Genomic DNA, 18334 nt, shown 5'->3' on the forward strand with positions numbered 1-18334 from the left:
AAGCCACAAAAAGAATTGATATATATATATATATATAATTTATGTTGCTGGTGCAAACTGCAGATAATCTGAGCTCATAAATTGCCTCCTTCCTGTTTGCACTTATCCTCCAGATCTGATCCTCAGCAGAGAACACATCATTCTGGCAAATCCCTCATCATTCTTCCCTTTTCTTCTGCTTTTACTCTTCAAAGAACCAATTTTCTTTTTTTTTAAATGAACATTGCTTAACTCTTGCTTTCTGTCATTATCACTATCGTTCTTTCTTTCCTCTCTTTTCCCTCTCCACAACATCCTAGATGTTCTGTTCGTCTAATCTAACAGTTCCGGCTTTTATTCCTCCTTCCTGTTTGTTGTCAACCCTCCTTTTCCATTCTGGTTTGAAGAATCTTCAAACTTCAGTTGATTCAAAAGTTTTAATGTGTAACTGGTGTGTGTGTGTGTTTTTTTTTTTACCCATGTCTAAAAGGATTTAAACCTGACATGAACCTTACAAAATCACACTACAGCTCTTCCTGTCGATTTATCCTCCCTTTCCTCTATTTTTGTCCCCCCTTTTTTTGACTTTTGATCCTTTCTTCCCTCTCTCTTCCCTCCTCCCTGGAACAGAAGGAAACCTCAGGTCCTCCTTCCTCACGTCTGGCTGTCCAATAGGAGCGGGGTGGGAGGCAGATAGGCAGCGAGGCTCACACCCTCCAGATGTGGGACTCGCTGCGCTCAGTTAACCACAGTGAAACGTGAGCTCCCTCTGCTCCTCTCCAGCCCGGCCGTCTGTATTTTTGGGATGTTTTAAACGGGCCGGGACAAAGACATGTTTCCAGGCCGGAGCCTGGCCTGAGCAGATGTTCCTGCTCTGTGGAGGACAAGGGTAGAAGGACGAGGCGGAGGAGGAGACCTTATTTCTGCAGAGAAAGGAAGGGATAGACGGTAAAGTTTGGTTTTGGTGCCTTGAAGCAGCTGTGGAGCTGGAGCTCGGTTGACAGTGGCAGCTGCATGCATGTGGGTTAAATTCTGTCTTAGTTTCATGTTTGCTGTCAGAAACCCTAAGATTCGGTCTCTGATTGGTTTGTTGAGGCACAGATTAATTCACCGTGGAATGAGCCACGTGTTGACGGTCATCTGCGTATTTACAACTTCAGCCACTGCTTCGAAAAGGCTAGACGTGCACATAGGACTCTGTCCAGGTTTCAGCAGCTCTCTCTTATAAAATGATGAACGGCTTACACTCGTTTAGCGCTTTGGTCCAGAGGACCACAAAGCACTTCTTACTACATTCACCTATTCATTCATACTCATGGTGGCAAGCTACTGGATAGTAGTCACAGCTGCCCTTGGGCCACTCTGACAGAGGTGAGGCTGCCGTGCCACCAACAAGCAAAGCGGGTGAAGTGTCTTGCCCGAGGGCACAACAACAAAGGAGGACAAAGATGGAATTGGACCACCAACCAATTGATTGTGGGACAAACTCCAACTACTGTCGCCACCCTGTCAAATGACTTATTCCCTCTTAGCTAAATACTGCATGCTCACCATGGAGACAGTAAGTAGAGATGTTTAAAGACTGTCATAAACAAGTTTATTAATAAATCCTGATTACTGTAACACAAAAACACATTTTAACAAGAAGCAACAAGTAATCTGCTAGCTGATTTTCAGTTTCCAACAAGCTGCCCATGAAGGAGTGATGAGCTTCAACTGTCAGCTGTCAGTTAGCTTGTCTTTAGCTGTAGCTAATCTTCACGGTCTTGTGAGACCTGTTTAAGTCTACCAATGAGCAGATTGGAATGGTGAAATTTGCATGTAGTTTTGACCCAAGCGTGGAGTGATGGTGTTGTCTGGCAGAGTTACCGCCTGAAGGTCAACAGACTCAGTGTGCCTCGTAGGCACATCAGGCAGCATCAGCAGCACTGGATGGAGTTTGATAGAAGAATTTTGGCAAATATCTGAACTGAAAGACTCGCAAAGATACATGCCCACACTGTCTCATTCCTGTCTCTGGGATGACAAGCCGAGATGTCACGGAATTGTACTTTGATTTCCTCACTGAAGTGTTGGGTCTTCCCAACGTTACTCATATCCTATGTAATGATTTATAGACGTGACAACTTAAGGGGTAACCCAATTGTCCCTGTCAGCACATGTTAGTGCTGCCTGATGTTAAGACATGGTGAGCCACCAGTTGCATCTGTAGTCTCCATGGTGACCACATATAGTCAAGGGATAGATTCAATAACTTCAATAACTACGTAAATTTTTTTAATTATTCAGAGATGCATTCAAGTTCCAGGACAGCCGCTGCATAGCCTCCATTGCCACACCTGTTTTGTCTCTTGTTGTATATTATTGTCTACCTAGTTGTTGGTATTGTCTCGGTAATGGGAGTAATTTCCCCTTTGTGAACAATAAAGTCTAAAGTCTAGGCCTACTACCATAGGACACTGTGTTCAAGCATTCCATCTGCGGTGCGTCTTCAGTCAGTTATTGTCATGCAGCTTACCGTCCCTAAACAACCGTCTGTTATCTTGCATACATCCAGAGGTTATCCTTGTCACCAGCAAACTGGGAATAAAAAGGCATCATAGCATGGAGTCAAAATGCAGTTTTCCTGGCTGATGAAGACGAGTGAACACCCACTCTTAAAACTAGTGATGAGACTAATTTGAACAGTTTTCAACGTCAAGAGTTTTATTTTATGAGCTTGTGGTAATCAGTCCAAGCAGTCCCTTATAATGCTGCTATTGCTAGTTGCTAATTGCTAGTTGATGGCTGTTTTTTTATAAGGTTGGTGAGTCACTGTGCAGCTCAGGTTTGTAGAAGCCATTATAAATTTAATTCATAGGTCTTAGAATGTATTTGCCTTCTCACAAATATCTCTCGGTTTTGTGTTTGACTCTTACCTTAAATGTTTTATATAATCAAATGAGTGTTTTAAGCTAAACATACATAACCTGAGTAAACACAAAAGGCAGTTTTAAATGCTATAATGCAGTGCTGAGTCATTAATTACTTGTGAGTTCCCGCAAAAGTTGAGTTCACTAAGCCTCACCCAGATCTATAGCAGCAAGCATTTCCCTAAAACTTTGTAACTTTCTGTTTGTCTTATGTAAACCACCTTGAAATGTGCTATCCAAATAAGCTTTGATTTGCTTTTCATTTTCATAAGCCTCCTGAATAGCATCTGACGACATGAATTAGGCTCACATATCACAAAACACAGAGACATTTCACGTTTACCAAAAAACATCCGCGTGGTTGCCAAGACTTTTTGGAAATATTATATGACTCAATGAGGAAAAAACAATAAGATGTTACTGAAGGTATGCATCCTGTTGCATCTGCTATGAAAGCAACACAGCTTTTCGGCAAAAAGAAAAAGAAAAAATCATTACAAAAATCGAACATGGTGGTGGATTGACAGTCAGGGGCTACCTCTGCTTTTGCATGACCTTGACGACCAGCCATAACTGATGGATCCATCAATTTTGCTTTATAGAGGACAATCCAAAATGATGACCCAATGGACTCCATCACTTCTGAATGATTGTCAAGTGACTTAGTCAAGGTGTGCATTCAATTTTGGGTAAAACCCCACCTCATTCATGCAGAAAAACGTACAATTTGACTGTATTAAAACAACTATACAGTGGATAACAATTCCTCCACAGGGTAATAAAAGATGTTCTACCAATTATGACAGACTTTTTCAAAAAGGGTAATGTTGGTTCTTGATGTGAAACAGTTTTCTGTCTTTACTCAAGGTTATTTTTGCTTGATTTTTCCAATATCTATTTTGTTTGACAGTAGAATGTTTTAAGTCACGTAGGTGTAATGTTTGTACTGCTGTACATAAAGGAAGCCAAATCTTTTAAAGTTATCTGGTTTATTAACTAACAGCATCAGTCATTATACCCTCAGGTTTCTACCCGCTCCGGTCTGTGTCTTCTTCGTGTACCATTCTCTTTAATCTTCTTGCATCACCACCTACTGGTGCTGCATATCATTACAGCAGGTTGTCCCGTGTTTTTGTGCATCGAAATATTTCCAGCCACTTCTGCAATACATAATGACTGGTGCGAAGAAGCACTGAATGACACATTTAAAAAAAACAAAAGAGCATATCTTTTAATGGCTAACATTCTGCAGGAAACAGTCTCAATCTATCTGTAAATTTGACAAATACTGATACAAACCTCAACATATTTACCTTACCCCATTAAATATATGGAAACGGTCAGTGTGGGAATTCTGTTGCTTCTCAGTTTTTGCTTTAGATTTGTGGGAATCAAGTCGGCCATTTAGATCCTTCTTTTTTTTTTTTCACAGAAATGGCTGAAGATGTCTGTGGATTCTGAGAACTCCTGTGTTCTGCTGTCGTCCCGAGAATCCAGGACCTCCTGCATCTTCCAGGCTGCGGACGAGAGGGATGAAATCCCAGGAGTGGGAGAGGAGAGGTAAGAGCTATGAACGGGGTGGAAGTCAGGCGTTAAAACAAGACCCCGTGATGGTCTGCCTCTGTCCTCCTGCAGCGTCCTGGAGATGCTGAGTTATTCCAAGTACTCGGACCTGGAGACATGGCTGTGCATGCCGTCCTCCCTGCTGCTGTCCAGGCCTCTGGACGGCACCCAAACCTCCTCTTCCTGCTCCACCCTGTCGTCCTCGCATGCGTCCAACCACTCCTCCAACTCGCCGACTATGTCCTCGTCGTCGTCGGCGGCCTCCATCTCCCGGCGCTCCATCTGCAGCGAGCCGGGAGAAACCCTGCTCAGGTAAATCATCACTTTTAAAGTCCAAATGAGTGGATTTGATTTAGAATCTCAACTAAATGAGTCAGAAACCTGTAAATGATTGAAACTTTGGTTATATGTTTCACATTTTAAAAAAAATTTAAAATTTTTATTGTATTTTATACATTTTAATACATATCTTATTTAGTTTCTACATTGATATGTTCTCGTTTGGTTTCCTGTAGATCATACGTCTTCCCAAATGGCAAAAAAAAAAAAAAAGATTAAATCTATAACGTTTTATTGGAATAAACTTATACGATGGAATATGTAGATTTAGAAAAATTCAAATATTTTGGCATCACTTGGCAGAATTTCATTTAGGTGATTTTTTTTTATGCACATCTCAAATGAAAACATTATCCTGTATTTTACAAAAACACGAGCTGATTAGTTTATTTTAATATAAAAAAAACCAAAACAGTCTCAGCTGTTTTTGTGGAATGAAATGGAATCTATAGGGTGTGTGTATCTTAATTATTTAGAATATCATTGAAAAGCTTATTTATTGGAGTACTTCAATGAAATAAATGACATAAACCACACAGTGTGATGTTTGGTTTACAGGTAAAGACGACTCAGTTTCTCCGGAAATGAGAATATCGGCTCAGGTTTGGGCTGCAGGATATAAGGAAAACAATTACGATTGCAATACTATTATTATTAAATAATAAAAGGATGAGATGTGTTGTGATTATTACACATTTCTTTCTTGATGTCTTTCGACTCCTGGTGTTTGCATCAAGACCGAAGACAATTAGGTCAACCAGCCATGTGGTCACACTACCACCACCCGATCAAACTGAAATGCTGTTAGTTTTACACTACACATAACAAGACACACACTTTTCGGAAACATCATTTTTGTGTCTCATGAGTCCAGAGAACATTTTCCAAAAATGGACGTGGACATGCTTTGACAAATTTGAGATGCCGTTTTGTGTTCTTTCTAGTCGGCAGCAGTTTTAGCCTCGGAACTTATGGATGCCATTTTGCTGATGTCTGATTGTTGAACCAAAAACAACAAACTCAACCTGGGCATGCTAGGCCTGTAGCATTTATTCTGGCTACTTTGCCAACGTTGTGCATGAGTCGTCAATGCACTGCAGTAATCTTTGGGCAGTTCACAACTGTATGAGTGTTTAAGTCACTTAATCCTGTTCATGCGGAACTTATGATGCGGATGCGAAAAGGGCCTATAGCAGAGGTCTCAAACTCCAGTCCTCGAGGGCCGCAGTCCTGCAACTTTTAGATGTGCCTCTGCTGCACCACACCTGAATAGAATAATTAGGTCTTTAGCAAGGCTCTGGAGAACTGATCTACACAAGGAGGAGGTAATTAAGCCATTTCATTGCAGCGTTTTGTACCTGTGGCACATCTAAAAACTGTAGGTCTGCGGCCCTCGAGGACTGGAGTTTGAGACCCCTGGCCTAAAGAGTCTTGATTTTTCTTCTGTTCTTGAATTTCTTTAGCTCGGGCTGAGATGTGTTGATCTTCCAGCCTGCTTCATGTTGTCAGGAAGGCTCTGCTACAGACGTTTCTCGGTTCTACTAGCTTGGCAGTGATCAGAGTTTGGCGTGGCTTGTGGAAACAACCCTAAAAATGTGGTCAATCACAGTTAATTAGAGATTTTAAATGGAAGGCTGTTACTTTTTCACACAGGGCGAGGTTGGACTGAGTTGGTTTCTTCTACTTCTAAATGAAATCAACATTTGAAAACTGCTCTTTGTATTTATGTACAGTTATGAATGAACATGTCTGCATGGTCTCACTTGCAGAGGGCTTTATGTCGTTTTCTTCTGGCCCTCTGTTGACTTTAACATGGCCTGAAGAGTGAAGTGTCTTCTCTCTGGGAACATTTGTTTTCCTGCGGATCTGCTGTTTCCCAGCGTAATGACTCACTCCTGACCAGAATAAATCCTCATGCCAAACAATTATGCAGCTCTGCAGGAGACTGATGTCAGGGAATTAAACCAAAACCTGCTGAAAACCAGACAGATGACTAATAAGTTTTGCATAAAGAGGGAACTCGCTCGGGAGCAACTCTCCAGGTCTAAACAGTTTGCCAGTAAATAACCACATAATGAACCAAACAGCTTTGGGAATCTTTAACTCACAGCAGAATTTTTTATTTTTTGATTGGGCTCCTGTTCTTCCATCTCATTTTAATAATAGGAAAGTTTACTGTTGTTCGTAATCTAAAATACTAATCTGCTCTCGGTTACATAACTCCCTCAATTACATTGGTCAGTCCAATGTATCCCCCTCTTCTTCCTCGTTCCATGCTGGAAAATGTTAGAAACAACTAAAAACAAAAAAGACTGCTTTCTAGTGTCACGTCTCATCATATGAAATATAACGGGAACTGTGAGCTGAGAGGAACGTTCCTCTGGCAGAACCTCGGCCCAATCCCCAGCAGAGACAACAGGTTCTGATAACAGCGTTGCAGTCGTGCCAGAACAAAGCCTGGCTGTAGACGGCGCTCCTCCCTCCTCCTCCTGCAGCTAGCGGGAACATTGTTCCTCAGCGTTCATAACGAACCTGTCTGGCTCCATGGTGATGGCCGTCACAAGCGGCAGAGATAAGCTGCGCGGCGGCAGGGTGCCCGAGGGGAAAACACTGGTGTTTATAGATGCAGAGGAAATGGAGTATGAGGAAGTTTGGTCATTAGCCACACGCTGAAGTTGAGCTGGAGGAGGTCTTCAGACAGATCTGACACACAAGTCTGGAATGTGCTTTAGATGGTCCGCAGGCGGGGAGATTATTATTTTGTGTTATTTTGTTGGAAGTTACTCATTCTGATCGTTTTCATTCAAGCTGCAGTGAAGTGCTTTCGAGCATGAATGGCATATTTAAGGTCAGATTATTTTCACTTGAGGCCATGTTGGTTTGGGCTTTTCTCCCAATAAATCATCATCAATAAAGCAGGTTTTATTTTTATTTTATTTTAATTTGATTTTTTTGCATTTATTCGGGTTATTTTCTTCTGAAAGTAAATCAGTTCTCCCTAACTTGCACTTCACAGTTACAAAGCTTTACAGTTACAATACCTTTCTGCCAAAAAAAAATATCTCTTCATGTTCGTTTTGGATCATTTAAGGCAAAACAAGTGCAAACATGTTTTAAAGTATGCAATTTGTATACTTGTACTTAATAATTTGACAAGATGTAACTGCTGTTTTGGATTTGTGAAAGCCTGAATAAAAATATCTACAAATACAAAACTCCTAGAGGATTTTTCACTCCCACTTTAACTCCAAATTGCTTTGTGCCAAAATACTTCCATGTGAAACATTTAATAGTGACAAAACTGTAGAAACTAAACAAATCCAAATCCAATACTTCTTAATCTCACTGCATCGGCCTTCAACTTTCCATTCATTAAAGCCTCGCCACATAAACTCTGATATCTGAAGCACTTGATTCTCGATTTCCTTGATTAACACACCCACGCACACACAGGCAGTGAGGTAAGGTAACACCACTGCTTGGCACTGAATACCTGAGAGCAGCAGCGTTTCTTCAGTCCTCTGTTAGTTCTGCTTCATTAGGGATCCATACAAAACCTCTCCTCACCCGCAACAGTTTTATTCGCATCTCAGACAACACTCAGCGGTCCCCAGCTGGTTGCGACTGTTCTAATGGAGGACATATACGTATGCATCGCTGATGGACTCAGTCAGAGATGCTGAGCTGGACTGAGCTGCTGGATTTTATATTCAGGAGGAAAAATAAAAGGAGGCAGCGGGTGAGGGGATCATGGAGGAGTCGCAGCTACGTCGTTTCGGAGGACAGGTGAAAGCTAAGTTTAAAACGGGGATTTGTTGTCCTGATAAAGTTTGACAAAAAGTTAAGTTGATTCACAAGGATTACGGGTTGATCCTTGCACTGTTTTAATGTTTCTGCACCGTCTTTGAATGCCTCAAAAGCAACTGCTGACCTGTTCCTCCTACAATCGTCTTAAACTCTTGAGAGTTCTTCACAGGGTTCAGGTTAGGCTATCATCTTTTTTCTCAAATATGCATCTGGAATGAGTTTGGAATGCACATCTCCACTGGACATCAGTGGTAAAAGATATGGTCTTGCTCTAAAATCCCCCGTTGGACATCCTGCAGTAATTCTGCCATCCCAGAAATGGACGTTAGCTTTGCCAAGAGCAACCCCTTTCCATGATGCCCATAGCTTCAGAAAGCCTGGCTGCATGGAACTGGTTTGCCTAAGTGACTCAAAGTAGACATCAAGAGCAGTCAATTAGCATTTTAGAAGTTATACCACAATGTTAACTCTTAGTTAGGTTAGTTTAGCTAGTTCTAGCCTCTAAGGGGTGAGTATTTTTCTCTTCTCTGCAGGGCCTTGGACAGAGAATCGACTTTTCTCACACCTGCCTTGGGAAAGGAGGCGGCGTTCCTGTCTACGCCTCTCCTGCCCATCCTTTCCTCTACGCCTGCTGCCGCTTCAGAGACCAGCTCACGGTCTGCAACAGGAGACTCCGCCTCCTGCAGCGGCGTCAGCGTCAGGAAACGGCGGAGGCTCGCTGCCAGCCCCGGAGGACTCCACTGGAACGCTGAAGGTCAGAATAGCAGGACTCTCATCATGTAGAGAGTCAGAGCATCGGTGAATGTCAACAGAAAGGACATCGTCAGTCAGGGATCTGTACTAGGAACACTTCTTTTTCCTTTATTTATTACTTGATCATTTGAACTTTGTCTTTTGCTCACAAACTTCACCTATCTTTGCTTTTAATCACATTTTTTATGTGAGAAAAGTTAAAAGGTCTTCAAAGTTTAGCAGATTTTGTGTTTCAAAACTAAGCAAAGAAAATCAAAGATTTGTATGAAAGGACTTCACACAGATCAGCCATTGCAGAAACTGAGTTTAGCATGGTAAAATAAATAGAATCGGGAGGACAAATAAACCAGTTTTACAAAATAAAAAGAGAATATAAAAATATTAATGTTAAAAACATGACATCCAAATGAAGAAACCTTAAAAAACAAACAAACAAAAAACTCTTCCCAGTGAAACAGAGAAAAATCTCATTTTATCTTGACATCCAGCTCTGTCACTAGGATGAAAAGAGTTTTGACAAAAAAAAATTTCATTGGACACAGGGTGACAATAGGTCGGTTTTGAGTCTGGCCCACCTACCCAATGTTAATAATTCTCTTATACTCCATCAGAAGGTCTGGGAGTCTTTGTCGTTTGTTGAAAGAGAGAAGCAGAGGCGAGGTGTTGATACGATGCAGAAGACGGTTCAGGCTTTGGTGCTGGAGTCGCTGTGGCTGTTTACTCTGAGCGGCGCTTCACTTCCTGTGGGAGTCGCTCTGTTCTTTAGCTCCACCCTGTTGGAGAATGATAACGAGCTTCCTGGGGAGCAGATCAGAGCAGCTGTCCTCATTTCAGCTGAACGTCTTCCAGGTGTTTCTCTGACTTCAGATTCCGTCACTCTGCATTTAGATTGGCCAATTAACACCCAGTTCGAGAAGTTTCCATCCACTCATTGTCTGCAGGAAATGTCATGCTATTTAAGGGCTTTCACTGTTTTGTTTTTATAGTTCTTTTTAATGATACATTCTCAGCAGAGTTAAGGTCAGAGCTTTGGGAAAGCCCTTCCAGAAGCACACCCAACTGTGTCCAAGTTTCAGTGCACCAGTACCACTAGCACTAAAACAGCCAATGGTAGCAGCATATTGATTGTGGAGTGGGGGATCTCCTTTTTTTAACACTTCAAGTTCATGGTACCATTGAAATTGCAGAGAAACACCTTGTGGAATTCCTCTACATTTCAGTTTTCACCATCAACAAATGCATAATGTCAACAGTTCCTGTCACGACGGAACAGAATTGCCAAACTGTTGAGTAAAGCCTTACTGAGAGACCAAACTCATGTTAGACTTTACATTGGAGAGCACAGAAGTTACAGCTAGAAGCAGAAAGCACCAGGAGCTCTTTAGTGTTTCCAGAAGAGACAGAACTCACTCTCCAATACTGGCAAAGTGTCTGGCTCATTGCCAGACACCAATTGTAAAGCATCTTTCTTTGTAGAAACAGCTCTAAAGGCTACAAAACAGTCCTTAAAACAGAACCAGTGTTCTTAATCATCTTCCTAAGTTTTTTTTAAGCTAAGATCTTCAACTTCTGGCTGTAAACACTGCAGGGCCTTAGATTTTGCAAGCGATACGGTCAAATCTATTGACCCTGCATTCCATAATGTACCTTACCTTTTGTTTATGATGCAAAGAAGATTAGTTTCTGCTTTTTCAGTTTTATTTCGTCCAGTGGTCACTCACTCTGAAGTGCTCCCTGATTAAAAAAGTTTTGTTTGGGACGTTGCCTAACGCCTGACCACCAGATGGTGCTGTGTCTCTATCTAAACGTTGTGGACTCGGGAAGCTTAGATTTAGTTATTAAGGATGGCTCAAGAGGTGACACTGTTATCTTTGATAGAGTTAGCTTTGGGATCTCCGATATTTTCTGCTGCCAACTTACGCAGAGCTGAGAGAAACTCAGACTGTGCAAGACAGACTGAACCAACATTACATCTCTGCTCTTTGTGCAGGCGCTTAATCTCCACTGAACTTTAATAAAGTGACTCCGCAGGTTTTCCAGTGAGATTAGGAGATTTTTTTTTAGTCTCAGAAGTTTGCCTACCATGGTTACACAGAGTGAATGCAAACAATATAACAGTAGACCTGAGGCTTTCAGCAGGAATGAAGTGGAGATGGAGCGCTCTTCAGAAAAGAAACTTGTCACACAGCAAGGTAAAATCAGTCACCTCAGATGGAACAAACATATTTATCTTTAGAGTTTGCGGTTTAAATCTATAAAAATAAATAATTAAATGGCGGGACCTGAAGCAGATTGATTTTTGCGTTTTCCAATTCCGTACAAATCAGAACAACAATAAGGAGTTTTACTCAAACTTTTAAGACTTTTTTAAAACTGTGATTCTGCCGGATGGGTTGGTGTTTCTAAAGCTTTTACTTCTCTCTTCAGCCTGTAACAAACGGTACATGTTTTTACCGATGTGATAAAAACGGTAAAAATGTTTTACCCTTTTTACCGTTTCCTGATGTTCCACATCAGGAAACACGCCCTCCTGATGTGTTTCAGTGATGCGATCGGTGTGTTTGTCAGGCAGATTTCCTCCTCATCAAACATTCATAGCTCTAACTCTGCTGTATTACCAGCAGCAGCTGTGCATGTCCGGCTTCAGCGGGAGCCGCATAACACACATGTTCAGAATCCTCCTGTTGCGTCAGACCAAAGCATCATGGGAGGTGGTTTGCTATTGATGGTGAGATACTCCAAACCTTTTACTTCTAAAATATTCCGATAGAGAAGCACTGGAAGGTTTTATTCATAAAGATTTTTGTCTTTTCAGAAAAAATAAAGAAAAAAGTTTTTGGTGAGGTTTGGTGCTTCAATCCACATGGTTCAGTGCTTAACAGAGCTCTATGGCTCCACCCTGTGGTTGATGACTGCCAACGCTTTGATACAGGATTTTATTTTATTTGGGGTTTCTAAGGTTTACAGAAGACCATTTACTGGTGCATCTCAACAAATTAAAACATAATTGAAGTTCATCAACTTTTTTAACTGAATAGGGTATAAATACACCACATACTATAAAAGGAAAATTACACATGGACTGCGTTCAAGCCCTTATGTCTGAATTTCAATTTCTTTGAAGATTAGAATGCTTGAACAGACCACAAAAAAAATTGTAAAAAAAAAAAAAAGAGCTTATTAAAAAGTATTTTCAATACCTGCATGAAGTTGATCATTTTCAAAATGTCATTTCAATCTGGGAAGACAGGAGAAGATTGATTCATCATAACCAATCTCATCCTTGGATAACAGAAGAAGTTGCTCCTGAAAGACATTTCGATGCCTTGTTTTATCCCTGACGGTATTCTTTGGTTGATTCGGAAGGAAGTCCACTCCATTTGAGGAGAAACAAGTTCACAAACGTATTGGATCAGAATTCTTCACTGTTGGCACCATGTGGGATTAACAGTAGCTTTTCTTTCTGCAAATGCCCCCAACTAGTCAGGAGGACCTAACCAGGTTGCCAATAATTCATGTACTTTCTGCAAAATTCCTCTCTGTCTTTGTTGTCCTTCTCTTCCAAATGTCACTGCTTCACTCACCCCATGCAGCTGTCTCACCAATGCATCAGGCTTTGCAGTGGTGGCGCTACTGTAGCGCCCTCTTCTTAGATGTTGGAAAACTTTCTTTGAGGGTCAGCCTCTCCGCTCTCAAAACTTCTCCCGGCGACATCTTGGCTCAAAGCGATGACTTGACTAAGTGGGTAACCGTTGCTAACAGAACTTTGGAAAGTACGGTCACGGTTTCCCGTGCACTAATAAAGGTGTTTCTCTGATCAATGGTGGTAAAGAAGGACCTGAACTAAACGGAAAAGCTCTGGATTTACCGCGCCACGTCTGTTGTATCCCTCATGACATCCAGGGAAAGCTCAGCGGAAAGCTGCTACTTCTCTGAATTGACAGGAGTCGGTTATGGAGGTTCCGATCCGGATGCCTCCTTTTACTGGTCCAGAACCCTTCCTTACATCCTGCAACAATCTGGGGTTTTCCATAGAGAGGAGAAACTGAAAAGCTTTTATTGCGTTTCATCTGATTATTGAAGCTGATGAAATCTACAGAACACCAACTTGGAACTATGGCTCAGCTTCGTATTAATTAGTTATTAAATGTGTTTCAAGACAATTAAGGCAATTGTAGAGTCACTTAATCTTTTTTTCCATCTGTTTCATATAATCCACTTTAATCGTTTTGTTTTACATATCTCCACCTCTTTATCTTTACTTTACAGACTTAGACATTCTTGGCCTTTTCTTGCAACACAGAATATTTCTTAAATTTTGCATCTTCTCATACAACAGCACTAGTAATAAACATCTCTCTCCCTCAGAATAATGGCAAATAAAAAGACACATTTTTCACATCACATTTAGTAGACCTGTGAGAAACCGACTGTCTGAAACACTATTTTATTAAATGCAGAGTCAAGTTGATGTGACTTCCCCCAGCGCCTTTCAGCAACAAGGAAGTTCAAAGTGCTCATATTTTGTTGCATTTCCCTCAAAGCGAATGAGTTTGTGTTCTCAAATGTGAATTTGAGCTGGATCGGTTCCATCCAGAACAAACACAGAGAGCTTCCTTTTGTTTAGCCTCTCACCGTCCTCATGCAGCTTTAATGCAGCAGCATCAGGTAGTCGGCTGCCGCGCACAACATCACCCGAGCCGCGCACGTGCGTGTGCTCACATGCACGCATGCATGAGTTGAAACATAAAACCTCCTGAAGCAGGACGACGTGCTGCAGCTCCCGGCCCACTCGGACCTCCCTGCCTCGTTTTTAAAAAAAAAACTGTACCGACATTTCTTACACAAATGACATGTAAGAAATGTTCTGGTTGACGTTTCACGGGAGCTTCTGCGAGCTGATTTAGTTCGGCGTTGTGTTTTGATTGCAGTACTGATTGACAATAAAGCAGATCTTGAATCTTAAATCTTGATTTGACACTGTTCTTCAGATGCATTTCTCTCATTTCCAGCTAAAAACCTTTTGAGTTTTATCGGACAGCTAAATCCACCAGGTGAACTTGTCTTATCGCAACATTCTGAAAGAAAAAAATAGATATTTTTTTATTTATTTGAAGATCATTTAATCTATCTGTTATGAGTAAATATGCAACATAAACTGCATATTTATGTCATTATTACAATTCAAAGTATGCATGAGTCATGTTATGTCTCGTTTGTTTGAGCAGTCTACCTGCTCTGAACACTAAAATGATCTCTCAGTTTATAATTTCAACATATTACTCAAATGAAATACAAAAACACTCTGTGCGTGCGTGTGTGTGTGTGTAGTTGTGGTGTAAAGTAACCACCGGTCGCGTCTGGTTTCTATTCTCCAGGTTCTGTGCAGCGCGACTTCTGGTCATCCGATCCTCCTTCTGGATCGGCAGCAGGTGGAGCCAGAGGAGCCGGGCTGAGTGGGAGGAGCCTCCCCCTGGGTCAGACGGACAGGGTGACACCTGTGTGGACGGCAGGTGAGCGGGTAGCTCTGAGGAAGACTTTCTCGGCCGACGACCAGCTGCGGAGGCCAGCGGGTGGAGAACGGAAGCTGCTGAACCGCTTGGAGAGAGGCCGAAAGAAGCTGCGCAGCATCCATGTGAGTCTCCGATCTTAGGTTTTGATCTCATTCTGGAAATATTCATCAGGGGTTCTACATTTTTTTTAGCAGTTTCTTCTGATTTTGAATTATTTAATGCTTTTATTTTGAAAATATTTATAAGTATTTCTGCTGTTATTCTATCACTTTCTTATATTTTTTATAATAATAATAATAATAAAAATAATCAGTAGAATATTCTTATTCTGAAATTATTCACCAGAATTTTCTCATACGCCCAAAGTATCAGTGTTTGCCTTTTTTTCCAAAAATATTTAAGGTTTTGCTTTTATTTTGAAAACATTCAGCAGAGTTTCTGCTTTTACTCTCAAAACATTCACCGGACTTTCTGCTTTTATTCTGAAAATGCTTACCATAACTTCTGCTCCTATTCAGAAAACGCTTAAGTTGAGCTTTTAGCTGCAGTTGTGAGGCAGTCTCTATTCTGGTGTAAAAATCTAATCTGAGAAATTCCTGCCGTCAGAGGGAAGGTTGTGTTTGATCTGCTCATTCTTTTATGAGATAAGTGTCGTTTTGTGCTGAAAATCTATTTCACTAACTAACGGAGTAGTTGCAAAACCAGACTTGTGACGCAAAATGAGGATTTTCTTTCTGAACCCGGCTGTTCTCCAAAAGTTTAATTGGTTTATGACACCAAAGGAAAAAAAAAAAACAGCCTTTTCTGAGCTTTGCAAAGGAAGAAACCTTGTCAGTTTTGCATAACACTGGAAATATTCATCAGGGGTCTGACCTTTTAAATCAATCCTTTGAAAGAAATCATATCACCTCATTTGATATTTGTTTATCTTTTGTGTTTTTTGGGCAGCATCTCTTTCTTATTACAGTTAGATCTCCATTATTTTCCCATCAACCTTTATGTGTTGAATCATCTGCTGCAGACCCATTAGTTTCTCCACAGCTTCTTCTTCCTCTATAGTGAAGAAGCACTGAGAAGAATAAAGCTTTTTCACTACTTCGTTGGTTTGGTCACGAAAAAAGTTGCAGCTTCCTTCCGTCTTTAGGCCATCTATCCCGTCGAAGCTCTTATTGTGAAAAGGCCACTGGGAGTTTGGGATTTCTCTGGAACAATTGGATCCACAGACGGAGCGGTGGAGTCGAAGGCGCTGGCGGTTCCAGCAATTAGATCGCTTTAGTCTGGTGGTTGTCCTCAGCAGCTGTTTTCCGGCTGACTCGGCTGAGCGCCGGCTCAAACCCTGTCGCACTCCCCTTGTCAGGACGTGACATCGTTTTGTTTGTTTGCAGCTATAACCCTTCTCTAAGCTGAACCTGGTGACCCTCTCCAGTTACACACTCTCCAGTGACTCAACCAGCCTTCTGGTCTCTGGAGAGACACTTTCCCCCCGCCCCTGTCCTTTTTAAATTATTTTAAGCTGTTTTGAGCTAAATTGAGCCACAATATATCATATCAGAAACTTTCCCCCCAAAAAAAGGTAATGACCACTAGTTTCTTAGGGCTGTCATATACATGTATGACCAGAAATACCGATCAAGCTTTACAGTCGATGAAACATATCCGTCTCCTTTTTCACCACTTGAATCAGGAAGTATCTTTAGTTTCTCATCCTGCTCATCGCGAACAGCACGTATTTTCATACGTTGGCTAGATTCAGTGTGAAAACACGTGGGAAAAACGTTTACATCCACTCATCGTGGACACAAGTGTTGCATTTATTTTTCTGTTTTAATAATTTATTTGAGCCATTCTTTCCCAGGTCAGATGATCTTCTAATTTTGTCGCTCGTTAATACAAATAATGACTCAGCCAATCACGAGGCAGCAACTCAATACATTTGGGAAAAAAAAAAAAAAACAGCCGTATATTAGCAAGGTGAGCCTGTTAAAGTGGCCTGTGTATAACTGCAATGATTTAAACAACAGAACTAGATTCCTTAGTTGGATTTTAGCGTGGTTGTTCTTTCACAATAGTCCGGCTCTGTGAACCTGATCACCTCCTGAGGTTACAGCATCTGTTGCCATGGCGATACGGACAGGTGACAGGTGAAGCTGAAGACATCCCCGCTGACTCAGCGGAGGCGTCTGTGTGTAACTGATGCTTTCACCCCAGTTTTCTAACTTCTCCTGGCATTGGCAGGTCAGCATTAGACTGATCAGATGATCTTAATTATAATATTACATCATTTTATTTCACTGTTATCAGCAGCATGCCTTTAATTTTTCCTTCAGCCAGCAGATATTTACAACAGAACATGAGGAAACACATATACAGTAAATTGGAAGTAAAAAAAATGTAAGAATAGCTTGAAATTTTTTTTTCTTTTTTTTTTTATGCCTAAAACTTGCCCTACAGGTCTGAGGATAGGTTAGCTAGATAGGTCAGTGCATGTAAAAGCTTAAATGGTGTTCCCATGACTACCAACAGGAGGCACTCTCCCTCCACCTCTGTTTCACAAAACTCACTGACCGATCCTCTCCAACTCCGCCTGCAGCAAGCAGACCCACTGAGCTCCTTTCTTCTTATGCAGAATTGGACAGAGAAACTTCTGGGTACAGCGCGCCACCTCCTCCCTGAATCGGCAATGTCTGGTGTTCTTTATCGTTTTTAAAAAGATGCTGCGACCCCAGCAGGTCCTCGTCTCTGAGCTGCATTACCATATGGCCCAGACGTTGAACTCCGCAGATCCGACCGCAAAACTGTGGGAGGCCCGCTGCTCCGCAGTGATCCGTTATGTTTTAAATATCAGAAAATGCTGGAAATGTCTACAAATGTCCAGAAACCCTCGGAGAATCCAGATGAGGCGGAAACAGGACTGTAATTTTCCGCGGCGAGAGGAAACCAAATTGCTTTTTCTGTACAAATGGAGATTGAAAAAAAAAAAGTCTTGCTTTTAATGTCAGACTGAATAAAAAATAGATTTTAATTTTACATCAGTGCTATTTCAAATCATCCTGAACTGTTATTTCCTTTCCGGAGTGTGGTTGCCACTGATTGAAACAAATTGTTGCCGGATTTAAAGGTTAATGGAAATACCTTTGCTGGAAATATATGGTGCTTTGAGGCAAAAAGATGAAATGATTGAAAGGCTTTTCTTTCTCTTTGCTAGGTCAGGTCAGGTTTCGCTTTGTGTTCAGAAATACAGTAGTTTCAGTCCAGAGAAGGACAGATAAGACTACACACAAGTCAAACTGGATGGAGTAATAAAATGTTGGTTTGATCATTTTACAAATGCAATGAAAGCATAATTCAAATGACGATTAAAACATTGTATCTAACCCAAACTATGTATGCTTTCTCACAAAAACCCATCTCTAAGCCTCCAACATCACCAGGATTTCCAAACTTGCATTAAGTTCCTTCCATCTTCGA

General features: G+C 41.3%; 1 protein-coding gene across 4 annotated transcripts in view; it reads left to right on the top strand.

Moving 5' to 3' along the window:
* Positions 1 to 742: 742 nt before the first annotated feature.
* Positions 743 to 18334, top strand: part of ankfn1 (ankyrin repeat and fibronectin type III domain containing 1) — an 82418-nt gene continuing 64826 nt past the window's right edge. For 3 of the 4 annotated variants that reach the window (XM_023341511.1, XM_023341512.1, XM_023341514.1), the window contains exons 1-5: positions 743 to 927; positions 4324 to 4451; positions 4527 to 4766; positions 9134 to 9354; positions 14732 to 14988. In XM_023341511.1, coding sequence (XP_023197279.1) covers positions 4336 to 4451; positions 4527 to 4766; positions 9134 to 9354; positions 14732 to 14988 — 834 coding nt within the window. In that variant the 5' untranslated portion in view covers positions 743 to 927; positions 4324 to 4335. Of the gene's footprint in view, positions 928 to 4323; positions 4452 to 4526; positions 4767 to 9133; positions 9355 to 11485; positions 11546 to 14731; positions 14989 to 18334 lie in introns of those variants that run through there. The other variant, XM_023341513.1, reaches the window with a different exon arrangement.

Source organism: Xiphophorus maculatus, chromosome 10 (genome assembly GCF_002775205.1).
Source record: "Xiphophorus maculatus strain JP 163 A chromosome 10, X_maculatus-5.0-male, whole genome shotgun sequence".
Taxonomy (NCBI): Eukaryota; Metazoa; Chordata; class Actinopteri; order Cyprinodontiformes; family Poeciliidae; genus Xiphophorus; species Xiphophorus maculatus.